This window comes from Melopsittacus undulatus, chromosome 14 (assembly GCF_012275295.1).
Source record: "Melopsittacus undulatus isolate bMelUnd1 chromosome 14, bMelUnd1.mat.Z, whole genome shotgun sequence".
Lineage (NCBI taxonomy): Eukaryota > Metazoa > Chordata > Aves > Psittaciformes > Psittaculidae > Melopsittacus > Melopsittacus undulatus.
In genome coordinates, this window is record NC_047540.1 from 6,567,377 (window position 1) to 6,594,498 (window position 27,122).

A 27,122-nucleotide genomic window follows, 5' to 3' on the forward strand; every position below is an offset into this window, starting at 1 on the left:
AGATCAGAGCTGTCCCTGAGAACAGGGCGAATGCAGTGGTCAAAACCAAGGATGAAACGTTCAGCCTCACCTAGGTCCCCTCAAGCTTTTACGTTCTTCCCATTGCTTACAGTCAGCAGCTACACAGAACCATTTGGAACTGGGCTCCACAGCTTCCACTGAAACCCAAATCCAGTTGTTTCTTGCTAGGACACCCAGGAGGAACCTTCCATGGCAGACTGAGCAGTCATCTGAGGTGTCTTAGGAACAGAATCTAACAAACATATAGAAGTTCCCAGCCAGTTAAGGCAGCTCTTGCAGCAAATCATAATTACACACAATACTTTTCACATATCCTACAACTACTGTGTTTGCCATGCAGGACTGGCATCTTCTCCACAGCTCAACACCATTCCCTTTCAGCATGCTCTTCACATAAAGAGGGTGTTTGACCACCTTCAGGTCCACCCCATTGCATTGCATGGAGGTATGTGACCAAACTCCAGCAAGGTAACTGCAAAACCCACCTTGATCACAAACCCAACAGTCAGTAAAAGCACACAGCGATACCAGTACGTAATCCTACCAAGGGTTTAATTGCTGGATTAGCTACAAACACATCTGTTACTTTCCTACACACACTCAAACCCAGATGATGGCATCCCAGATTACAGGCTCCAGGAATGCCTTCTGCATTCCACAACTCAGACCCCAGATACACCTCAAAGACTCAGGAAGTTCTGAAGTAAACTTCCACCAGTGGCTGGTGGTCTTTGCTCTGCAGACCTAGGACCTGGTTAACACCCATTAAGAGCAGGGTAATCCCTGTACAGGTGATTACCTGGCCGCTTGAGACATACCTGAAAGCAAAGACATTGGGAAACGTGGCTGAAGCACTCAATTTCTGTAGAGAAGTCATTATTTCTCAACTTGATTTTAAGAAAGTTCTTAACTTTAAGAGCACAACAATGGGTTAAAATGATAGAAACAACATCTTCTGCCTTAAATCACACCACACTGAAAAACCAGAAAGCCAACACTTGAGACTATAGCTTCTGCAAAGTTTTGCTCTGTGGTTCAGCACAGGTCAGAGCTTACACAGGCGAGCACTGCAGGCTTGGGAAAGAAGAGAAAGATCTGCTTGGTAGTGAAAATATAATTTTATTTAACAATAGCTGCCAGCAGGATACTGGTATATCTGTAAAAGACGTTCCAGAGAGTGAAAGACAAAAGCAAACTACAACAAAGTGTATCAACTCTTCAAGTATTGCTGCAAACAACGCTCCAACGCTGCTGTCCTGTCTCAGGAGTCTCGATAGCCTATTCTGCTCCCCTGCTCTCCCAGCCCCCATCCCCTCCAGAAACAAAATGTAATAGCTGGTGGCACAGCTTCTGAGGCAGATGAAATAGTTTTCACTTGGGATAAAGCCTTCTCCTGAAAATATTAATTGATGTGTTCAGATAGTGCTCTGAGTGGCAAAGAGTAAAGAGAAGTTGACTGTACTTAGCCACTTTTTGTTCTCCACTGAGATAGGCATCAGTGGGTTTGGCTCGAGCATCTTCAATTTATTCATGTCTGTGCTCCTTTGATACGAAATGCTAATTTGCTACTTTAGCATAAGAACTTGATTACATCTCTGCTTCTTATCATGGAGCTGCAGCAACTCTCAATCAGTCGGGACATGCCCCTTGCGGAAAAAACACCAATTTGATGGGAAAATGCAAAGGTAGGAGCGAGGCTGTGACTGTCTGAGGGACACCTACAGACAGCAGCCAACAGCAGAAGCACAGAAGAGCTTTGGAGTGCATGCAATGGCTTCAGGAGTTCACAGGCAGCTCCTACACAGAAGCAACCTCGTCAAGAAGGGAAGCTTTGTTAAGAATTAAAACAACCCCATGCATATATACTATAATCTGTTCTCCCACACAAAACCAGGGTGACGATGATGGATTTTCCCTTTATGTTCAGGAAATACACAAGTCACCTGTTTTAATGGGAATTTCAGCATATTTCAGCTTGAGAATAAAGTAAGTTATTCAGCATGCTAATACATGCAGCCAACTCGCAAACTGGAATGCCTACTTGAAAGGGTAACTGCTGTTTTTAAATTGCAGAAGGGGCTAGAAGCATCATTTTAAATTTAAACAGGGGGTAGATTAATTGCTGTTTGATGAAATTAAAAATGCATTTAAAGATCAGATTGTAAACAAGTTGACAGAAGTCAAGAATTTACATAGTTATGAAAGGGCTTTTTTAATTAACATAGCGCTGGTGATTGGGGCCAGATGAAAGTGCTCTGCCCACACCAGACGCTGAGCCTGTGCCACACCACCCCAGCTACACTCTGCTCCTTCAGGGATCACCTACAGAGGTGGGAGCTGCTCTCGGGGAGCCCTGGCCCCTGCTGAAGGCTGGGCAGCCCCTGCCACAACACACACAATTGCAGGAGGAAGCTCCAAGGTACCGACTCCTTTCACGCAGGACAGTTCAGAGCTCTCATGTGGTAACTGCCTCAATCCCGAACCTGGTCCTCATCTGAATTCCACCTACAAGGGAAAGGCCCTCAATACTCCATTGTACTGAGATAAGAAATACATGAGTTACAGCGAGAGCTTTAACTTTGTTTACAAGCTTTCAGACACAATCATTAAAGTACTTAATGCCGAATATAACGTATTACAATTGTTTGAAGATTGCCTACAAAAGTAGAGAGAATATATTATCTATAAGAGACAACAAGCCTGGTATTTAACAAGGGAAGTGTCTGCATTGACACACAGGCAGTGTGAGCACCACAACACACATGGGAGCGCTTTATGCTCACACACAAAATGCCTGGTGTCTGCAGTGTGCACATAAGGGCTACTTTGCTTTTAAAAGGAGGAAGGCCCAATCCCTACAGCCTTGGACAGCTTCCACTGGCCATCCTGATGTAGGATTCAGAGTTTAAAACTTCACAAGGATATGCCACAATCACATTGCTTCCTACGTTCTTGGTTTTAAAGGTTAACTAGATGATGGCAAAGAGCACCAAACCAATGAGGGCTGAGTTGGGTTGGGCTTTTTTTTACCCTTATGTGGCATTAAAAATGTTATTTAGCAAATAAGGAAGTAATTCCCTTTTCTAAATGTCACGTTGTAGCAAAGACTGAACCCCTACAGAGAATTATTATGGCTGAGAACGTTTATTCAGGATGAGAACGTGACGTTAGAACACAGTCATCACTAAAAGGCTACAGTGGTCACTCTGCAGAATTGTCTTCCTGTGCCTAAACATCCCTGTAATAAATCCTAATAGGGTCTAAATGTATCTATGGTCACCTTCAAAAGACACGTAACAGAATTGCTAACTGCATTTATATAGAAACTCTAGCTCTAGGAAGGCGAGACAAGGCACCACAAGCCATGTATACAAATATGGATCTTGTACTCTACCTCTTCTACAACAAACTAACTTCATGGGTATACAAAGTAGCAAAAGCAGGACGCTTAGAAAAGTCAGGCTGGTTTTCATAAAGCCAGTGCTTACCAAAAAAACTAGTGTATAAAAGTGTTTATGTGAGCATTTCCATGTTATTGCAGAATGTTAAATATTCCAATGACAACCTACCAGGAATAGCACTTTCCAGCTTCTAGTATCAGTTAAATACAAAAGTATCTTTACAAAAAAATAGGCATATAAGTCTAGTGTTCTTTGGAGCTGTTTATGATGGTCTTTTAAAAATAACCTAGCAGTTTAATCCATGCATCAAAATCATCGATTCTAAACAAGAAAACTCCTCCCTGCTTAAGAAAGATCTGAAAATTGTGTTTAAAAAACTTGTAGTGCTATTCCTCAGTGTTGCTGTAAAAAGCTCCTGTTATAGTAGTGCAATGATTATGACCACACAGAATTGCAGTCCAGGTGCCCAGACCAGCAATCCGGAGAGATTCCATGGGGAGGACGGGATTCCATGCACCATTGCTTTGCAAGAGTAATTCATGGATTTCCTTTCAGGAAAAAAATGCATACTAGAATTTAAGGCAAATGTTATCTTTAAAGGTCACTTCAGCTTTCTTCAGGAAAGAAACAGCTTTACAAAGCTCCCCAAAGACCCCACTTTAGTGGCTGTCAGTGTTCAGTCTCCATCACTAATCATTGCACTGCTATTCACCACAGGCAGCAGCTATTTCCAACCAACACTAACTTTTACAGGTACTTGGGTTACACAGCACAGATTTTGTAAGTAAATATCACCAGAAAGACCTATACAAAACGAAGGCCTTGACTACCAAAAAGAAAGCCACATGCAGTTTTAAGGGGAACAGATTCTTCTGGACAAGCATAAGTTGCCAATTTTAAAACAAGTGAAGTTTTTGGCTTGGTTTTTTAATGTCATCAAGCTCCTGAAGACACCATTAAATAACTCTAAATCAATAAGCTTCCTGGGACAGCACTCAGCCTAGGTTCAAACTTCCCTCGTGCTTGAAGTCATTCAAATCTGAGTAGCTCACTCAAGCTTATACTCAACCATTGCTGAGATTTCAAATCCAAGAGTGCTTTTTTCTTTGTTAAAAAGCGTTGCCAAATATTCTGCAAGTGGCTCTTTTGGGCAGCAAGTTCCCTCTTCTATGTAAAACAGATAGACAAGCAGGTACAGTTCAACATGTCAGATATAACAACTGTGTGTAGATCTTCTGGAAAAGCAATAAACTCCAAAATACATAAATATTCCTTGTACCATATAGCCAGACAGATTCCTAAACCAATTCATAGACAGGGATCAAATATTTGTAAAGGAAAGCAGTAGGGGCAAGAGAACCCTTCATAGTGAAGAACCTAGAGTCACCCCAGTGCAATATTAACATAACTGCATTAATGATATTCATACGTGCTGTGAAAGGAGGTAAGGAAAAACAAGCCTATAATTAAGTCTGCAAACTTTAGGTAATTACTGTACCTGGTCTATCCACCATAACTTTGAATAACTGCAAGTTCATGCAAAAAAAATTGCTATCTTATACGAAAAGAGCAGTCTGTTAGAAGCCTTGTTATGGAATATGCAAGAAGTCATCTCTTTTGCAAGTGCTGTTTACTTGGTGAGTCTCTTGGCTACATCACTGTAAGCTATTTCAATTTCTTTGTCTCCAGGACAGGTATTGGTGAATTCATCCCTGCTGTAAGCATTCGTCAGGTATCTCCAAATCCCTCTCATTTCCTTGGGAATCTCAAAGTTGCGGTATTTTTTGGCCACCACCTAAAACGAAAGAATTGGATTATGAATTTACATCCTTCATCTTCAACCACTTGTCACTCGCCCATTAAGTTGTCCTTCAACACGGTACATGGTCACTTCTAGTCAGGAGAACACATCCCTCTGGGAGAGGCCTGGACCTGGCAGCACCCTGCCTCCCTTCATTCCTATCCCTGTTTTCCCCAAACGAAAGACTGCTGCACCCAGGCAGAAACTTAATCTGTGGCTCCATCTGCAGTACAGAGCTGACAAGGATCACTGGAGACAGTGAAAGGAACTCCAGCCAGGATTGCACAGGCATGTCTTTCCTCCTGCAGTGAACCTCAGCTTCCTCTTTCTAGACTTCCAACTTCTTATTTTTACATACAATCCTTGTATTTCACACTGTGCCATTTACTTTGCTGTTAATAGAGCAGTTTTCTCTACAGATAGGAGAAGATGTCCACTTCAGCCATTAATATAACATTCACCTTCCTTCTTCTGCCTCATTCTTTTACACGTTGCAACCTCTGCAACCGCACTGGTCAGTGCAGTAAAACAGGTTTTGGGTTGTGCCTATCACCATCTGATGACTGGTTCACACCTCCACTGGATTCACCTGCTCTACCCCTGAAGCCCTTGTGAATTACCCAAATCTTGTGCAATTTCACCCACTGTTAATGCTGTAGTTAAACTTACACAGGAGCTTACAAACAGCTGAAATTAGACTCAAGAATGTCGTAAACATCAGCATTTTGTCCTTCATTGTCACATAACAACATATAAAATACCTTGACAATGTGCAGTTTGGGTAGCAGGTTGCAGTCTGCTAGCGTCATCTCATTACCATCCAAGAACTTGCGGGTAGACACAGTTATATCCTCCATGCTGTTTTCATCTATCTCATCGGGAAGAGGAGAGTTCAGATACTCGTCCAGTTTCTGGAGGGTTTTCAGGAGGCCACGTTCTAAGGCTACAGAGGAAGGAACAGTTTTTGAAACCAAACCACAAATTTCAGAGCAAACTTCAATTTCAAATCTTGATTATTAGCAGCAGATCTGAAACCCAAACCCCAATCACTGCATGACCCAGCAGAGGCATTGAAAGGTTTTCAACCCGTGTGTAGTTTTTGTGGCAGTGCTGGAGCTGCCTTTGTGCTCACCAGTGACACCCAAACTGAACTAGATCCCTTGAACTATCACTTTATTTAGAAGCTGGTTTATACACGAGGTTGCACCAACAGAAAATACAACTGTCCCCAAGTGTTTATTTTTGGTTTAAAAAGTGGCTTATGTCAGTTTCTTACGACTACTCCTAAGTGGCTTAAGCTAATCAGAATTAAGCTCTGCTGGGGTTTATATTCATTTGCACATAATCTGTTTAATGCCCTTGCTTCCCCAGCAGCTTGGAGTAGACACAGGCTGCTGAGGAGCTGTGTGAAAGCCAGCACCAGAGGGCAGCACACCCCATGGAATCTAAACTACTTCTCGGCTGCTCGAAAGCATCTCTCCATCCCAAACACAGCAAAAGAGCATCCCCATTCCCTGACTCTCTTCCCTCCACCTACATTGAGGTCAAAAGATTTGCACTAAACTATTAAAGGTCTAACTGTGCATTCTTTTGCTGTTATTGATCTCTCTCCTTCCATCTATGTTCTCTCCACACAGAAAGGTCTTAACCCGTTGAATAAAGCAACATGAACTTTAACTCAGAACTCCAAACGGGAACCCTCAAACACCCAAGGGTGTGGAAAGGCCTCACAGCAAAGGTTTGGCAACTCCATCACCACTCCACTCGGCATGGAATTTGGTTCTGGGTGTTAAAATCATGCCTACTTAAAGAGCTTTGAGTGGCTGTTGCGTAGGGAAGTTTGAGTGCCAGGACATTGACAAACCATTCACACCCTGCTGGAATTGTGGTTGGACACAGCCTGAATAAGTTCTCTTTGGAAGCGTTGAAATCTTTGTCTCTGAGCATTAAACCACAGGTTTCATTCAAGTCATTCATTCAACATGAAGGAAGATTTGTCATTGAGACACTCCACAGGAAACCTGCTCTGGAAAACCCAAGGTGTCCGGTTATCTGCCCAAACCTACCTTCGTTAGCTTCTGGTCTGGAATTCTTTATAAAGGCAGAAAACTTGGCAAATATGTCCATTCCAGCAGTGTTGGATTCTGGATGCTTTGGTGAAAGTTTTAGGTACCTAAAAAGTAGAAAGAAGAAGATGTACAGCACATCGGTCCTAGCAGAATGACGCTCATCATGTATTAAAGAGCAAAAGAAAACTGTTTTTAACATAAAGATGAGGGAACTGAAGGGAGGAAAGATTTGACAAGCAAGAACTCTGAGCTACGTTCAGTGTCTGTCTTCAGTTTACCGATGAAGAACATCATAACCAGTGCAGAAAACCCCCTTGAGAACACTCCCTCTACTCCAAGGGAACAAATCATCATTTTAACACTTACTTGGGTGGAGCCAAAACATCTTCCAGGAACTCCTCAATCTTATTCACATCCGTTTTCACTTCACCATTATAAGTGATGAAGGGCGGATGAGTGCCTGGAGCCAGGTTTTGAAGGTCTGCTGGTTTCCTGGGGTGAAACACAAGGCACGAGTAAGCACGGGACATCAGCGACCAGCTTCCACTGCTAGTCACAAAAGCACCGCCTGAGGTTTGCACATCCTTGTAGTTTATATATATATATATGTATGTGTATATATAAAAATATATATTTATATATATATATACACACATGTATCATCAGTTTTCTTTTTTAAAAGCAAGTTTACAACTTGATCAGCATGTTGAACATACACTTGATACCAATTCATTTCAGATGCTTAAGACCAACTGCTTCCTCCTACCTCTGGCTATGTTTTTTCTCAAGTTGATATAATGTTGTCTAGCAGGGGGATATATATACACCCAGCACACCAACACGCTCTCTCTTTCCCAAGATCTGCAGTACAGTTTATATATAGCATAATCTGTGATCAGTGATAATCCTCCCCCTTTACACAGAGCTTTGCTGGAAAGAAACAAGTCTGATACAGAGCAGTATGTGTAAACCATTTACTGTGTGCACACAAAATCTGGTTCTAGACAAGCTGACAGATGCTTAAACATCATGTTTAAAACTGATGCCTAAAGCTTCCTGATCCAGCAGGAAGTTTGCCAGGAGAAAGTTGCCCCTTTGTTCCTGTTTGAACAAATCCACACCAGACCATAACCCTAGAACTGGGTTTGTTCTTCGTACAACATGGCCACACTTCTGAGCCAGCACCAAGCACCCAGGAATGGGGTTTAGTGGGTACTGGACCTCCAGTTCATGAAACCCTCCTGGTTGCACTGGGCTGAGAAACCAGACCAGTAACAGCCACAGCCACAGTTACTGGCAGCAGGAGGGAGCAGCACTCACAGGGAGAGCGCTCAGACTCTAACCAAGCACAGTTCATGGGTTTATCCTCTAGAAATGCTGCTCTCAATTCCTTACAAACCCAGGATCCCCAGCCAGAATCCACCTCCTGCCCACTGCTGAGCCTTTAAGCAGGCAAACAGCAACAGCTTGCAGTGCCAAAGCACACTGAGGAGACAGGAGCACCGGCCAGCGTTGTGTACAACAGGAAGAAAACTGATGGTCATACTTTAACAGTAAACACCCTGCTTTAGCCAGGTGACACAAGTCTCGTGAATACAAGAATTTAACCATTTTCAAGCTTCCAGGAAGTTATTTCTCACTCATAGTTGCCATCGCCCTCTTACTTTTAGGATTTAAAAGCCTGTCATCGGTTAATGCTCTAAGTAGCTTTACGCTTCATTTAAATACAGCTCTGCAACCCACAACAATTACAGGAAGTCATCGTGGCTCCCTTCCAGTTTCTCTGTTGGCTAGATAAAATTCCTCAAAAGGAATGTTATGTTCAAAGCAAACAGAGGCAGGCCCAGCATGCAAAGGGAAGGCTTTATTTCAGAAACAAACTGCTCCAATGAACGACCCAAAACAGTTTGCCAAAGAACCGGAGTGCATCTCAAGGATCCCAGAGCATCTCATGAACCCCTCCTGCCAGGCCAGTCTGACCACCCGAAGGCACAGCTGAAGCTCAAATGTAATACAGGGTTTGACTTCTAGTTCCTGCTCTTGCCATGAGCAAACCCTGGTTTACCACATACAAGCCACAGCCCTTAGAGCACCACGAGTACACAGGGGTGTCCTTGTAAGTCTAAGGGCACAACTTCCCTTAAGAGCCAAACAAGAAGGCAATTAAAGATATTGATTTTAATCCAGGGATAAACCTGGACACCTTTTTTAAAAGGCAAACCAAAAACCCCAGCACCCAAACCCCCCAGACTCCCATAACCAACACTGCAAACAGCTCCACACAGCTGGGACCTGCCCCAGAGGTTACCAGGGCATGTGATCATGTAATGATTTAGGGCCATGTGATCAATACCTGGTTATCACCAGCTAATGAAGTGGGCAGGCTCTTTAGCACCAGGGGTAAGGTATGAGCATTTCATGGCTTTGCCACAAACCAGAACAGCGGTCAGCATGCAAATCATTTCTTGATGATCAGACAAAAGCCAGCCCCAAATGCAATGTGTTCTACCACGATTTACATTGCACAAATATTGCCACAAGTGTAACGTGGAAACAAACGCCAGCAATGAACACCCCTGTCTCCAGTTCCCAGGCAGCATCTGGCACTGCTGAAGCTGCATTCACCTCTGGGTAGGTTGTAATATTGACTAATCTCTTAATCTTTGTCTGTCAACGTAACTAAAACCACACCATCAAGATGTTTAAAATGGGATTTCAAAACATAACTGAACACAAGCTGGCTCTGAAGGTTGCTACAAGCCCAACAAATGGTTTATGTACTGCAGCTCTGCTCGAGTCACTGAACAAATCCAGTCTCTGAGCATTGAAACGCTGCTTCTGGAAAGGGAAAGAATAAAGCCTCTGTGTGACTGACCCAGAGGAAGAAACACACCATTCCTCTGGAAGGGTGGCACGTCCCACTGCCTTTGCCTATGCACATATTTTTGGGTCTTGGGAGTGGAACTGGGAACTGCAAAAGGTTCTTGTGTTAGCATAGCATGATGTCTGAGGCACTTAGGGAGGAAAAACACACACCACAGTCAGCGGGATCAGACTCAGCTTTTCCTGTGTCCAAGTTACTTGTGAACTTTTGTACCCAACCGGGACCTTTTAAGCCTCACAAAAGACAGAGCTTGCCTCACTGCTGGGCACAAGTTGGGCTGGAAGGCAAAAGCATGGTTTGCAAGTGAAATTAATTCAGCTGCTTACACCCATTACTGTCCTTTCCCCAACAAGTCTGTGTCTGTATCAGGAACAAAAAGAAGAGGGGCTGATTGGCTTGAATAACAGCCATTTCTTGTGACAGCATTGGAAGTATTAAGGCAACATTTAGCACCTATTTTGTACTTATTTTGTGTTTTCACCTCTCCAGTATAAAAAAAAAAGAGGGGGAAAGGCTTTCCTTGTGTAAGAAACCATGATTTTAAGCATCTGCAATCAATTTATACTCTAAAAGCTAGTTTGACATCCCATTCCCCCATCCAACTTAACTCCAAGTTGCCAAAGAGACACAAATAAAGGCAAGTCTATCAGGCATCTCTGGCACTTTAATGTTATCTCTCAAACTGTTTCAGCAGTAAAAATGCTTCCAAGAATAAAACATCTCTTTCAACCTTGTCACACCCCCTGTCCCAATAACAGCAGCAGGTTAAATAACACCTTTGTTATAAGGAAGCCCAAGCTACAAGCAGAACCCAAGCACTGGTTCTACTCCAGAGGCTTCCCCAAACCGCAGGCAGTGCTAAATGGAAGATGTGACATGGTTGGTTTATGTGTGCTGGCAGCAACAGTTGTATCTGCAGTAAAATCCCACACTGGCCAGAGAAGGTCTCTGCGCTGCTCACAGTTAACAAAAGCTGCTTCCTCCCATTCTTGAGTGGTCTCAGCCTTACTGCACATGGAAACACTTAACACTGGTGGCCAGCACTGAAGCAGCGACTTTGGTGATTTAAAAACACCAACACAAGCCTCCTCCTTCAAGTGACCACAAGAGGTTAAGCCAGGCAGGGCGATTTCCTCCTGACACCTTTTGCCCTTGATCCGCTGGAGAACAGTGAGTATTGGTTTGCTATCTGGAAATAAGGTTTGTGAGCCCTGGCAGTCCCACCTCTACCACCGAGCTCTGTGACTAACATGCCATTAGTGCTCCGAAAACAGGACTTCACACCAAAACCAAACACAAGGCCCCTGCTGAACTGAGCATTTTAACACTACTAATAAAAGCGCACCCAACCTCAGGAAATTAACACTCCTGGATTCACATTTCCCCCTTCTCAGCCACCGAGGTATTCATTTCATTGATGGAGAAGTTGCAATGGAGGTGTCACATAGCATCAGGGCATATCTGGCTATGCTATGCAAAGGCAGAATATTTTACATCTTGTTCCTACCCATTTCACTTTATTTCACTCATATTTACCTCCTGGATGGATATTTTCACGTTGTTGTTTTTACTGCATAATAAGTAGCATTATTTTAAAACCTTTCAACAGCGGAGTACACTGTACATTACTGGTGGCAGTTACAGAATCACTGATTAAAGATGGTTGATCTCAAACACCCATTCAGCAGTCTTCACTTGCAGGATCTGAATGTGAAGTCAGGATTCTGTTCTCAGAGACTTCCTGTCTGTTAGTTTCACCCAAGAGCATCATGGCAAACAAGAGAATTTAATCAGACCCATTCTCTTGGTTACAGATACAACCTTGGTGACAGAAACAACCGACCATCTGTGCATGCACCATTCACAATGAGGTTGCCTCCTGGTATTCGAGAAGACAGATTTTCTTTTTACTTTCCAAAAATAAGCCACACAAGAGTTAGAAGCCACAAACACACATTTATTACACCAAGCACACTGTGCTCTTGCCTGTCAAATGAACCAAGTGTTTCTTACCTCTTCAGGTCAACTGTCGTGACGCTGAACACCACTCCCTTCAGCCAAAGGATCATGAACAGCCTCTGGGAAAAGGGGCAGTTTCCTATGCTCTCTCCATCACTGCCAGCCTGCAGAAGAGAACAAATAATTCATTAGAAGGTAGGACTGGGCCATCTACACATGCTTACAATTACTGAAACCTCTTTAATGAAGACAGGATAAAGTAACAAGTAGCAAGCCAGGGGGTTTACTGCCTGCACAGTCTTCACATTGCTAACTCTTCCAACGACCTAACAAGCTCAGTCAAACCCAGCACCGCTTTGCAGGAGCACTCCTTTGCTGATGCACCTGCACCGGATACCCTCAAGGTTTCTCCATATAATGCACAAAAATGAGCATCCCCAGAATAATTCTGCATCCTTTCAGCAGTGTTTGGGGGGGGGAGGGTGGTTTGGGTTTTTTTCCTTAAATACTTGTACCCTCCAATGACTTTTTGCTGCAGATATAAGGAGGGTTTTCTAACAGTGAAATCTGCCCAGTTCTGAAGTCAGTTAACCTATTTACTTGTCATGGCCTCTAGCAGCTGCTCACAAAATCTACCAAAACAAGTCCTCAGGCAACAAAGTAAGTTATCTTTCATACTGAGGATGATCCAACTGCTCTCAACAGTCCAGAGAGAGCAGCTAATGACACCAGCCTGAGCAGCCACACCTTCTGATGGCAGTTTTCCAATGTCTGTATTGTTCTTTGTTGCTTATTATTGTATTTTCCTTCTTCTACAAGCCACAGCTAATCAACTGAAGTCATCTTCCAGTTCATTGCTTACACCCCCATTGTGCGATGCTACAGCGAGCCAACTGCGACCAGGAACTATGGATCTTTATTGTACTGCAGGTGTTGTAAGGAAAGACATAACTATAAGTGCATAGAGACTTCACTGACAATAAAGTAATATTCCAAAGCCACTTTTTATAGGCAATAGATCAATAAGTCTTTGTCCTACCACAACAAAGGTCCATTAGAGAGCAACAGTAAGCCACTCCAGGGCAGCCAGTGATGGCATGCATCTCATGATTGCTCCGACAATGAAGTATGTATTGCTAAGTTGGAAAACTTTAGTTTTTAGTGGGCTAGAATTAGGCATGGAAACCTTGAATCTTGTTATAAAATTCAATCCTTTGAAAAGGAGACTGACTTGGTAGTTAAGATAGCCACACGTCACATTACCTTTACCCTTACGTTACATTAGACCAGTTTCAAAGGACTTTGCTTAATAGTATTACTTTAGTTAGTACAATTATCAAACCCTGGGTAATTCTTTCATTATTTCTATTAGCAGTTCCCTAGGCCATTTTAAAACATACTGTAGGATATGCTGGCTGTACCCCTCAGAAATGACAGAAACCAGCTGTGTTCAGTAAGCACAGGGCATTCAGAAGCAGAGCTACCCAAGTGGAAGGGCTGTACACAAGGACTGAGCACGTAACTGCTCTAAGCATTCTACCTACTACATGGAGCAGTGTGTTCCTACCTCACAAAATGCTTACACAAAGACTTCCCTCTGCAGCCCATTTCCAGTAACTGTATGCTTTTGTGGCTGTTAATATTTAACTGCAATGCCATCCCTCCAGATAGCTATGTCTATCTCTGAATATGACCCTATAGTCATCTTACTGTGTTTACACTGGTCAATTATGCCAATGTAGATTTATACTCATCTACCTTTGTAAAACAGTATTGGAAAAGACAACACTTCATCCCATCTAAAGAAAATGTATTTTTGTCCTGCCCAGGCTAATTCACGCCTCAAAGCAGGAGCAGTTCTTTGATTCAGAGCTTGTCTCAGTCTTCAAGTTTTATGGCAACTTCAACAGCTACTGAAACAGCTTCAGTGCCACAACAGATGCAAAAGCGAAATGGCTCCTCCATGCACAAAACAGACAGAAGCAAATAGGAAGATTCCCTATTATGAAACTGCAGGGTTTCTCCTAAACTCAGGACTTAGTTACAACAGCAACCAAGTCTTTGGCTGCCCAGGCTCTGCAACCTGTCAGTGTGATCAGAGCGAGCAGCAGCATCAGCAAAACAAGGGTCAAGGGCACAGGAAAAACAAATCATGTCAATGACAGAGATGTTAAACATTTTTATATCAAACAGACTTTGGAACTGCTCTGCTGCCACAACAACAGCTCGAAAGTTAGAGCAAAAAGCTGCTTAAAGTGTAAAGCACAGCACTGAACCGAGGCTTCCATTAAGGTTCATTTTCCTAAGTCAAAACCAAAGCAACCAGTGAGGACCAAAAAAGGCCAAATGCACTCACACGGTAATGCCAACTTGTACCAAAACATTGCTTCTCTCCTAACACAAGTGTAACGTTCAAGATGAGCAAACAACGAGCAGCATCTGCTTTTGTTTAAGCAAGCCAGGTTTTGGGGATTATCTGAACCAGAGGAAAGTGTTACAGCTCACTAACATAGAGCACTTTGAACAAAACCCAATGCACTTCCAAAGCTGCAGCTGAACAGCTAAACTGAGCACAGACTTTCATGTCGACATTCAAACGTTTGTCCCACTTCTGCTCCAAAAAGTCCCAAGTTATTCTGAGCACATACTGGAGATGGAATGCAGTCAGAATGCCAAGAAACTTTTGGCTTCAGTGCTCCGGAGCCCAGGAATTCTGCTATGTAACTGTTTGCCTGAGAGGCCCATCTTCTACCTCCTTGTATGTGATGCACTCAGAGCTACAGCTGTCACAACCAGTCATCAAGGGCAACACCATGCTGGTGGTGCTCATGTGGCTCTCCTTCAGTCACATAAGGATCTTGTTCAGAGGAAGATGACTTTGGTTGATGTGGCTCTGAGTAACTTCTGACTCTGGTTTTCTGCACTGGAAGAGTTGTAAACCTTCAGGAATATCCCGAAATATTCCATGACCAGTCATGCCAGGGTTAATCATGTAATGACTGCTGCTTAGGTCCACTCTTAGCACCCAGAAACCTGTCTTATCTTTGAATTCAGGCCATAATATTCAGGTCTTCAGTGTCTAATCCTCATCACCATCAGAGTAAACCCAGATTATTGTTTAATTCAACAACATTGTATTAATATTTGTTAATTCAACAACATTGTATTAATTCTATGCCAAGAAGCTTTGAGTTTTTATCTCAAATTCTTTCTGAAACTGCTTCTCCTGAAGCACTGATTCCATTCAAATGTAATCACATTTTTCCCATAAAAAAGAGAATTTAAGTGATCATACATGTGAGAGGACAATGATCATATATGTAAGAGAACACATGATCATACATGTGAGAGGACAGTGATCATACATGAGAGGACAGTGATCATACATGAGAGGACAGTGATCATACATGTAAGAGAGGACAGTAATCATACATGTGAGATGACACATGATCACACATGTGTTTAAGCAGCTGAATAAGGGGGGGAAAAAAGGGAAATTATTCTTCATAGCTGCATAAAAATGAACTCCCAAGAATGTTCCTGTACTTACCCAGGTAGAAATGAAGTCACAACAAACTGGGAAGCAGGGAAACGTTTGAAAGGACACAAAGCCCTCATCAGGGAGCACAGATGGGAACGACTCAAGAGTAAAACAGACTTCTGGAAATCTCTGGCCTCAAGAGTCCTGCTTCTGAAGAACAAGCAGGCAAAAGGAGCACACTGCAAGCTCCCCAGACTGGCTCAAATGACTGCAGAAATAACAGTAAAGTCAAAGTGCATTTGATGAGAAGTGTAATACAGCTCAGTCGCTGCCTACGTAAATGGGACTAAAGACAAGGGCAGAACAGTAGAAGCCCATTTCCTAATTTATCCAGAACTATCAAGGGAATCTCTCCCAGATTTGACCTGCCTGAAGCAGGAAAAAATAAAGTTTGGATGAAGAGGGAAAAACTCATTCCAGAAGCATCTTACAGGATGCCTTGCATCAAACACCACCACTGGAGCTGTCTGATTATAGAGCCAAAGCCCTCACTTCCCTGCAAAGCCTACAAGATCAGTGCTCCAACAAATACCCACCTGGGGAAAGAAAACCAATGGAGGCTGCTCTGTGCAGATTTTGAACTCAGCAATCTTAAAACACCTCGGTTCTAACTAAACCAGAAACACCCACATGAGAGAAACAGCACAATGCACACCCATTACCCAAACCAGCGGTCACAAGCACTCCTGCATGTTTCATGAGCAGTAAACTCATCCCAAAATGAGGAAATTAATAATAATCCTACTTGGATTACTGTTTTGAGAGGAAATGGTTCAGGGTAAATGAGCACAGAGCAAATCCAAACTCCAGAGATAAAACAGTAAAGAATACAGAAAGGGGTGGTTTAATATTCCACACTTGAATACAGAAAATGGCTTGGTAACATCAGTCTAAATCCTTGCAGCATCTGCTCAGACCCTTATCTTGCCAAGCTGAATAAACAGAATTCCTGGCTGTCTGTGGAGCAGCATTTTCCAATGAGTGGTAAAGAATAATGTCCATGAAAGTAGGTGAGGTAATTCCAAAGGGCTGCTCCGTACGGTGCCACTCTCCTCTCCCAACCGTTCGGGGTTTCTGTCCAGGCTGATGGATGCTGGGATGCTGCAGGGATGTTGTGCATGAGCATTCACTCTGCAAGTCAAAACATCTGAAAGGCTTCCAATGTCTGAAATATTCATGAGCCATCATTCAGAAGAACGGGTGACAAGGGAGCAAACTGCAGGGATTTGGACTGGGAAAGCGTTGTCTGCAATACAGTGTTCGATTCATTCTCACCTTTCAGATGTGTTAGCTTGAGAAGGGAGTTGGCTTGTGGGTTTATGGGAGGAACAAGTCAGGGAGCAAACTGGAATCGAGCCCTGAACTCTGCAATTACCTAAATCTGGTTCAGGCTGATTTAATCCGAGGGGTGATGAGATGGAAGGGACACTGCCACTGGCCAGCTCCCCTTTCCTGTGCCCTCTCCATCAGCCAAACGCATCACCAGAACAGCAGTGCTGGCACAAACCCCACAGCAACCCTGGACACCTCCTCCAGCATGTCTGTTCCCTTCTCCCAATACACCAATGAACATGTTCAAGCCATAAACACTGCAGAAACATCCGCCTGCTTTAAAAACCAGCCAGCGAGAGCTGTTATCACCACATCCATGTGAAGGATGGATGACAAAGGCCTGGGAACCACCTATGACACACATCCATCCTCCTCATTTACTGCTAACATAAGTTAAAAAGTCACTAAAGATTCAGTCCAAGAACAAAATAAGCTTGCAGCAACCCTTAAGATTTATTCACACTATTAAACATCTCTGACAAGCAAGGTAACTCCTGCGATACTTCTACAATGTTAAGAAGAATTCAACTAAATCATCTAACATTGTTCTCATTATTCAAAGCAAGCCGTTTGGCACCTCACACAGCTCTTCCTTCAAACTTCCCTTTGTTCCTTGTGTTATATGGCCAGGAGATGAGCCTACAGCCCCACAGACAGCACGAGAAGGGCCCTCCTACCACATCAGGCCTTCCCTATGAGATCCTGTTTCCAATGGCAGTATTAACCAACCTCCCCTACAGGTTTCCCCGGTGCCTTTTGGATGCTTTTAAACACGGAAGATAACTTGTTTTCCTAAAGGAAGTGACAAGATAAGCAAGCCCCTCATTATGTGCCACCTAAAATGAGTGTACACTGATCTCTGGACTGGATACAGCTGACCTCAGAAAGCTCCAAATTAAGCTTGCAGCACCTATAGCACAGTTGTATCTTCATATGAACTACACCCATCAGTGTAACCCCTTTATTTCACATTTACAAGGGAACTTTGGTAACACTGAACCAAGTTAGACTTCAAGTCTCCAATCACAACCACCACAAAACCCCCAGTTCCAGTTCTGTAGAACAAGTTAAGTAACAACCACTGCCTTGAACAACCAACCCTGTAAGTAAAACACAGGAAAACCAGAACAAAAAGCATAAGGCCAGTGCTTACACCTTGGATTAACTGCAAATACAAAGACCCCAAGGTGATAGTCTGTGTTACCTATGTGCTGACTGACACCAAACCCCAAGGACCAGCATCCTCAGCTACCACTGCCTCCTGACATTGCTGCGCAGTCTGAAACCAACCCAACTTCCACATCAGCTGCAATCCCTGGAAACACAAGAATCTTAAAACTTAACTGAACCCCCTGCACTGACTGGAGATGTGGCTGTAATACCAAGGAAAGGAATGCTCATCAGCCCCTAAAGGAGCCTCTTCTGTCATTGCTGTTCTGATAAGCCACCACTGTCAGACATTTGACTAACAGCAGCTGACCATTTGGGGATGATGCTATTTTTAAGCCCTGTGATGCTGCTCCTAATGAAATCATTACAGACTTGTCTTGTACTTCCTGCACTTCTTGCTCATTGCTACCCAATTCTCACTGTAAACCTTTGGGAAAAAGCTATGGGATCTTCATGATCTATTAAAGTAACTTCATTAAGCAGAAATTAATTAAGCTCTTCCAGTTCTTTGGAGAAAAGAAATTACCCCATGTTCATCCTTTGGGAGAAGCAGATGAAGAGTCAGAACCAAAACATGCATTAAATCCTAACCACCATTTTGTTCGGTGAAGAAATTAACTTAATGACCTGAATACAAAAACTGGGGGTTATTGTGGACCACTTCCAAGCCTGGCATAGGAAAATGAGATTACTCATGAAGGGCAGAAGCCTGGCATCTCCTCTCTGCTGTCCCTGCTACACCAGTGGCAATGCCTTTAACAAAGTGATCCAGTTGGAACAAACCTCAGACAGCACCAAACAGACTAAAATTTGCTGGGTAACAGCTTGACACGTTCTTGCACTACTCTAGCAGGAAACTGTAAGCAGGCGATTAACTATATAGTACTAAGGGTTTCTTTTATAGAGGTTGAAACTTGCTCATGGACCTGGAACAGGCACTGTACAGGGCAATGGTTCTCTCCCAACACAGATAGTACATTTGTTAGAAGTACTGTGGGTGCTTTGGTTACAGCCCAGCAGATTTAATTCCAACCTTTCCCTCCCACCCAATAATGAAGCATCTCTAAAACTCACAGCAAAGAACTGCAAACCTTGTCACTGGGCTCAGAGGCTGAAGCAACGTTTTCAGCTTGGCATGTAGGAGTTCATCAGATAAACCTCTGAACACACATCTCTTCTGCAGGACATAAAGAACCCTGCTCCTGGCATTTTATAACCTGATTTCCAAGGGTAGTATCATAGAATCCCAGCCTGGTTTGGGTTGGAAGGGACCTTAAAGCTCATCCAGCTCCAACCGCTGCCACAGGCAGGGACACCTTCTACTAGAGCAGGGAAGAGCTTCTGCCTAAGAGCTCAGCCTAGTCTCCTCTCTGGCAGTTTCAAGCCATTCCCCTTGGCCTGTCCCTACATCCCTTGTCCCAAGCCCCTCTCCAGGTTGATGAGCAATGCTGGGCAGATTAGCAGAGAGGAGCGATGAGAGGGGCTCCAACCTCACTCTGGGCACTGCTCCTTGTCCAGCCACCACGTCCTCAGGTGGCTGGGCTGAGACGGAGCCCCACCAGGAGCAGGATGCACAAGTGAGGGCCATGTCAAGGTGCCAGTCCAAGGGCAATCACCTGGGAGCTTCCCAACTCTGAGAAAATCAGGAATCCAGCTAAAACCTCGACTGCCTCCAATGTAAACAGCAACGTCACTGAAGAATGTGCCAATGGACAAAGAAACGGCTCCAATCGTCAAAACTCACTGGGAGAGATGCAGCTTTGAACCTTCATCCCCACTAACAGCATATTAAAGAGCTCTAGCAAGGGAAAACATTACTTTAGACTGGAAATGGCACTGGAGTTTTCACTGTAGAGCACTAGAGAACAAAGGTTTTGAGGAAGGCTTGCACTCCGCTGCTTCTGGTTCCAATGCAAGCAACATGCAACTCCATTGCTAAAAGACCCCCTATGACTGAATCCGACATCTCCTGGGAGATGGTATCCAGGCTCTCCAGATGCAGAGTAGAACTTCCTCCTTTGGGACATTTTGCCTTATCTCATTCGGCTCCAGTACAGAGCGTCTCACTGGGGCAGTTAATGCATCACTCTGAAAGGCTACAGAAATATACTTCTGCTTGCTTTGATTTTATTTTTAGACAAAACCACGTAAAAAACCGATTTCCTTTATTTAAAAAAGCAGCTCTCCCAAGTACAGAGCATCAAACTCCAGCCAAATCGTAATGGGGGACCAGAGCCAAAAACTGAGGCTGGTCCAGTAGCGCTGCCTCATCTCATTAGCTCTTCCCATGAAAATACACAGCTATGACTTCACTCCTGGATTACACTCCTATATTTAGTTTATACCTAATATGGACATTCAGTGTACAGAACAAAGTCATTTCCTTTCCTCGTGCAAAGTTCCTTGCCCTTTGTCTAGCCAACAATACAAGGAATAGGTCTGAACTCTCAGAGAACCTGCACACAAAGACATCTGTAGTTAATATGGGTTTATCTTATGTCTTTCACCCCAGCATAAACAAACAGAGCATTCAGAGCCCTAAAAACCTCATTGTGCCACAAATGAACATTTGACCTGAAATACAGAAAAAACAAACTCAAAACGAGGTTAAAAAAACCCAACCTTATCTTTTCTTAGGAAAAGAATACCCTGAATAAAGAACTTAAAGCTCCTAAAGCCAAAGCTCCATTTAAATTCCTGTCAAGGCAACATAATGATTTGGGGTTTGGACGTTTTAGCTGTTAAAACGTTCACCATCTCTTAATACACCAAATGAGCACAGAGTGAGTACCTGAAATGAAGAACATGCTAACAAACCCATCAGATTTCACCAGGACACTAAGCTGGTTGCCTGTGGGTTACTTGCAGAGAGCCGTGAAGATAAAACCCAAATTAGATGGGTAACACGTACAGGTGTGAGCTACTCTTCCATGAGCAGTCAGTTTGCAGCCCCAGCGCCCTCCTCAAAGCTGCTGTCTCATGTCAAATGCTGCAGCTCCATGTCCCCACAGGCAGACAAAGCCACCTCGCTCGCTCCCACACTGTCCAGTCAAGGTTTTACACAACTGCACTGCACAGGGGCCTATCAGCTGCAGGGTGAGAGAACATCCAAAACCCCAAGAGAGACAATGAAGCAACTGATGCCAAGTGCAGTTATCCAGACATAAAAGCAGTTCTAAACAGTCTGTCCAGCCCAGCCAGCACTTGGAACTGATGCAGGGCTGTTACAAAAGCGTGTGAGCCCTGTGTTAGTCAATCACAGCAAATGTCTCATTTCAAAGAGAATCTGAATATACCGGGGAGAAAACGACAGCCCAGGGCTCTTTCTGTCCCTTTTAACCAATGTGCACCTTTAAAAATCAAACCTGCAGCCTCAGAGGACAAAAGTCATTTTCCAAAGTACACAGCTTACTATTTAGCTAGAAGTCCAAAGAATTCCCAAACACCGTTTTGCAAGAGGACTCGGCCATCAACAATCCACAAGCTCAGCTCCAGAACCAACATCTCTGCTCCCCCTGCTCACATCATAAGATACAGTCATACTTTTCAAATGAAGAACTCTCTTGCCTCACTGTTTCCTTCCACAAGATTAGGTCAGGATAACCAGTGAAAGACTGAGTCACTGCAGGCTCTCAGAGTAAAGATTACCAACTTCTTAGGAAGCTAATAGTGCCACGGTGCTGCCCACTGGAAGATTACCAGACCCTTCCACCCAGTTCCGAACAGTGAAACAGGATTTACATCAATATTCCCCATGTCTACACGTTACTTCCCAACCAGCAGCCATCTTTCCGTACAGACAAGACACCTCTTTTAGGAGTCTCATTCCCTTCAAATTCCTTCACAAGAACTGGGAATTCCTTACCGCATGCACACAATCACAGTCTGACACACAAGAGCATCAGGAACAAGACTCTGAGTGCTCAGATCCTCCATCTATGTTTACCCCTGACTCTGGGTAGGTTCCAGCTCCTAGAGTTCATCCCACCACATATGCTCCTCACATCACTTCTCTCTCCCCTTCAGGCCTTCAGTGCACAGCCAGAGGCATTTCCCAACTGTGAACACTGGGCCAGACAGAATTCAGCTGCAAAGGAAACCCCAAGTTCTCCTGACAGTCTGAGCTATGTGTTAATCATCAGAAAGGGGAGGATAGATGCCAGTGGATAAGAGCATTACTGCTCGGGTGCATTCAGAGGCAATTTCTGACTGAAGAAACAGCTAACCCATCTGTGTAATCCCTTTGAAAATGATTGCCGGAGTTTTCCAAGGAGCTGACTTTCCAATGGGTTGAAAAAGTGCATTTACACTTGAGGACATCCCTGCCCTTTAAACCGTGTCGTACCAAGTGCACCAGTTTCTGTATTGGCAATCAGATTCAACTCAAAAAGCCAAGGATGTTCCTGGCTACGAGAACTTTCCCAGGCAGAATTTAAAGGAATACAGTTTGCTGGCCAAAGGAGGAAAAGGCCTGGTTTAAACAGCTGAGCACAGGATATAACAAGATGGTTACGCCTCAGTTTATAAAGGGATCCTTTACAATGCTCCAGTGTTTGCTCACAAGAACCGAGCCACCCATGGAAGTTTGCTGTCTCTACCAAACACCCATCAAAGGCAGACTGAGCAAGTTCTCAGGTACTGGGGTTATTACATTAAACCTGCAAAGGATGACCTGGTACCTAAGGAGGAGACTGATGTAATAGGATTATCGAGTGATAAGCCTGCCCCTGGCAAGACTGCTCTGAGAGGAATGCTGCGTGTCTCTATTCCTGTTATTCCCTCGCATCCATGTTCCTTTTTATTTTACAGTTATGTTGCAGTTGGAAAACAGAAGATGATGAATGAGAACATGAGATGGTTTGTAATAAACCAACCTACAGCAGCTACACTGCTCCAGAACGATGTAAGGACACACACAGTCAACCGTGAAATGACTGCAGACCCAAATGTGTGTGATTCAGACAACTCATGCTGCTCTCACCCAGCCCTGAGCTGATCCCCAGCCTGCTGCTGGAGATGAGGAGCACACATCCTGCAGCTCCTGACCCAGGCTCCAACCCTGAACTGAACAAAGCAGACCCAGAGTGCAGACCGCAACAACTCACCTGCCAAATGTCTGTTCAGTTCAGAGAGACAGAAGCACAGCCAAGCTCCTGTACGATCACCAGGAGCATCCGGAGCAAGGGATTTGTTCAGTGGGAAGTCACAGGGGTTTCTACTGACAGCACCACTCACAGGGAAACAGAGGTGGATGCTATCTCATTTTCAAAACAGGTGCTCAGTTTCACAATGACATTATTGGATGCTGCCAGAAATCCAAGGTGTAACTGATCTGCATGTATACCCATGCTATACAGTTGGAGAGAGCAGCTTCCTCAATGGTTACCAACATCTCCCATAGCCAGTCTCATGCCAGCAAATCAACTATGGATTTCTTGTCTGGTGACAAACAGCCCTATGTAGTTATTCACAGCTGAAACCCAACCACGTGTGCTCTCTTCCCCATGCTGTGCCCATCCTGTTCTGTTACTGATCACAATTCTACAAAATTCAACCCAACATTTCTGGCATGAAGCCAAACAGATTCTCCTGCTTCACAGGTTTGTTTCTCCAGCTTTAATCCATACCTTTGCTTCATCTCGGCCTGGCTGCTACAATCCTTTGTACACAGGTCATGCAGTCACCACCCTTCAGCTGCAGGCACTTGGCAGAGGTTTCCTTTTTGGTCAAGAAGCCTTTCCACTGCCTCTCCATGAAGAGCTTTGTTGACCACAGGTAGAACCCAGAGCCCCTGTGCTCGCTGGGAAGTGAGCAGCTACATGGGGAAACACCCTGACATGGACTCAGAAACTTCAGATGTTTTCTACCTAAAAACCATGCAACTGAAAAGCAGACACTGAGCTTCCCATTTACACACTTAGGGGAAATCACTAAGCCAAACTCTGCTGCTCTTCAAGCAGGCACTGTTTGCTCTATGGAACAACCATACGTGTTCTGTGGGCATTTTGTGAAGTGACCGTCTCAAGAAGACAGGCAGCAAACAAGCCCTTGACAAAACCCCTGTTCTGATAACACTGAACAGCTTCAATAATGCATGGGACAGGCAGCAACACCCAGATGAGACTATTCTGGTCTGTCTGCTGGGTGGGAGTGTTCTTCCTCTGCAGGATTTTACAGGGAAATGACCTTTACCTGAAGATCATGAAGGCAGACAAGAATAACTGCTTCTTTAACCTGAACTCTAGCCTGCAGACAGACACCACACAGCTTGCAGCAGTCACTCCTAGCACTGGGAAAAGGCTTCCTTGAGGGAGATACTGTAATACTGATAATTCGAAACACAGCCTCCTTAAATCCATGCCAGTAGTTTTAATTGAGAGAGACAGAAAAACTCCCCTTTCATATCCTCTTACATCTTTATTGATCGATACCAATTTACTCAGAACCAACACATCTTTCTCACAGCTAATTTTACACCTTTTCCCATGTTACTTCTCATGTATAAAATATCCTCATTAAGCAAACGAATGAAGCGTCTTCCCCAAATCCTCCTGCCATTAATCACTGCTCTCATTTGTTTAAAAAAGAAGAAAAATTGGCCAGCAAACTTCAGGACAGATGAAGCTGCAGACTAAAGAAGTACTGCTATAAATAATTCAAAGTGATCTGTAACTTAACTGCTGTACTAGGGAGTTCTAACCTTGACACCAAGAACCTAAATATTCGCCGCAAAATCAGGTCTGGAATCCTCCACTCGAACCCTTTTCCTGTTACTGCTTCCCAATGCTTCTTAGAGGTCTGAAATGGGAAAACCTCACTATGTTTAGAGTACCATTTAAGATATAAAATCTGTATTTAATGACTTATTTTCAAGGCCCCACGTACTCTGCTGGAAGTTTTCACGTTTTCTAAGTGATGCCCAAGACCCCACATGAAGATTTCCCATTATTTTCTCACTGCAACGGAGAGAAACTTCATCTGCAGAAGTAAAATAGTTCTTTTCGAGAGGCTTTCTTCCGAGGAAGCTGAAGCACAGGAAGCAGAGGCTGACACCACTTAACCCTCCACACTCTAAATGAGGTAAAAGTAAGATGCTGCATCACCAGAGCCCTGGAGGACGCAAACTATTGCATCATACCGCAGTACGTGAATGCAAATCATGTGGGGATGGCAAATGGGATCTGTGGCATCAGCGCCAGACCGGGGCAGCACAGCGCACCCGCATCCTTCCGCTGGGCGCAGCCCCTTCACCCGCCGGGCTCCGCACGGGGAACACCAACTCCCCGCTCAGGGCCCACCCCGGTCCCGCGGGCGCTGGGGGAGAATCCTCCGGTAACTTCCCCGCGGGGCCCCGCCCGGGGCTCCGGGCCCCGCTCCGGTCCCTGCCGGCCCCTCCCAGCCCAAAGGCCCCTTTGTGCGCGGCGGGGGCGGCGCCGGCCTGAGCCGAGCCCCGCGGGCGGCCAGCGGGGTCGGTACCGGAGCCGCCGAGCGAGCGCGGGGCTCGCGGGCGGGACAAACGGCGGCGAGCAACGGCCGGAGCGCGCGCGCCGGGAGCGGACGGGACCCACCCCCTCCCCCCCCTTCCGTCCGCCTCACCTTGACGAAGAGCTCGATCACGGGCTCCCCGTCGCCCTCCTTGAGCCCGTTCACCGGCACGGACAGCGCCATGCTCCAGCCCCGACACCGGCACCGTCCGACCGCCTGCACGCGACTGCACCCACCCCACCCCGGCGCCCGACCAGAGAGGCGGGGCTATCTTCGGAGGGGGGCGGGGCCAGAGCCCCAGGGGGGCGGGGCCCGTGTGGGGCCGCAGGGCCCGGGACAGGCCCGGGGCGAGGCCGCACCCGCTCCTGGTGCGGTGCCCGATGAGCGAACGTCTGGGAGCGGCGGGCTCGGGCTCGGGCTCGGGCTCGGGCTCGGGCTCGGGCTCGGCGGAGGCCGCAGGCCCGCGGGTGTGTGAAAGCTCCGAACCCGGTACAGAACTCCCTTCCCGAGCGGTGCCTCCAGCCCGTTCTCGCGCGGGCAGGGACACGTCGGGCGGAACGCCAGAACGCAGTGAAACCGTTTGCCCGTTTAAAGCGTGTTTGAACGGCACCGGCGGTCACAGCCCCGCACGGGGCCCTGCCGTGGCTCACCCAGCGGCTGCACTTCCTCGGCAGCACCGGGGCTTTCTTCTGCCTGCCCGAGCCCGCTGCACCCGGGCACTGGCGCTGGAGACTGGCCGGGGTGGTACCGGGGCTCCGTCGGGCCCGGCTCCTGCCCCGATGGCTCAGACGCTGTCTGTGACCCAGCGCTGGAACCCAGCGCCCTGTAATAAGCACCCAAGTGCAGGTCCGATGGGGCGGTACCAACAGAGCGGTCGCTGCTAATAACAAAACCTCCTGTCTCTCCAGGCACCCTCAGCCCTGCATAACCGGATGTCTTTAGTCAAATCTCATCTTTGAATGCCCTGGACTTGTTCATCCAGAGCAGGAAAAACTGCTGTCAGCCCCAGTCCCTGCGCTGCAGGGCTGGGCATTCCGTGGGACAAAGTCCTTTCCATTCCCGTTCCTGCCGCCGCTGCACGCTTCCCGGGAGCTGGGGGGAGATTCGCTGCTGTTTGGCTTACAGAGTCCAAGGAATCCGGCTGATTCATGGGGTGGGACAGGCGAGGCTGGGAATCGGGGTGGCACTGCAGCCACACCGAGCAGGGAGCCAGGCGGGACCCTGCGCTCCAGCCCTGTCCAGGAACCTCCCTGGGGAATTGCCCTTAAATGAATTGCAGGCTGTACCACAGAGCACACCACCGCTGCAGTGTAGGTGGGACAGAGAGGAGGGAATCCCATGGACGGGACTGGCACAAAGACCTTCCACAAGTGTCAGTCTTGGGGCTCTATGTTCACAACGGAGTAAGAAATAGAATCACAGAATGGTTAGGGTTGGAAAGGACCTTCAGATCACCCAG

At 45.5% G+C, this 27,122-nt stretch overlaps 1 protein-coding gene across 1 annotated transcript; it reads right to left on the reverse strand.

The window, feature by feature from the left end:
- Positions 1-1,120: 1,120 nt before the first annotated feature.
- CLIC4 (chloride intracellular channel 4) lies at positions 1,121-25,929 on the reverse strand. The gene is made up of 6 exons (XM_034069197.1): positions 25,775-25,929; positions 12,190-12,299; positions 7,659-7,784; positions 7,290-7,396; positions 5,985-6,166; positions 1,121-5,217 (listed from the first exon to the last, which is right to left on the reverse strand). The coding sequence occupies exons 1-6, from the start codon at positions 25,844-25,846 to the stop codon at positions 5,053-5,055; spliced, it is 762 nt and encodes a 253-aa protein (XP_033925088.1). The 5' UTR covers positions 25,847-25,929; the 3' UTR covers positions 1,121-5,052.
- Between the last annotated feature and the right edge of the window lie 1,193 nt (positions 25,930-27,122).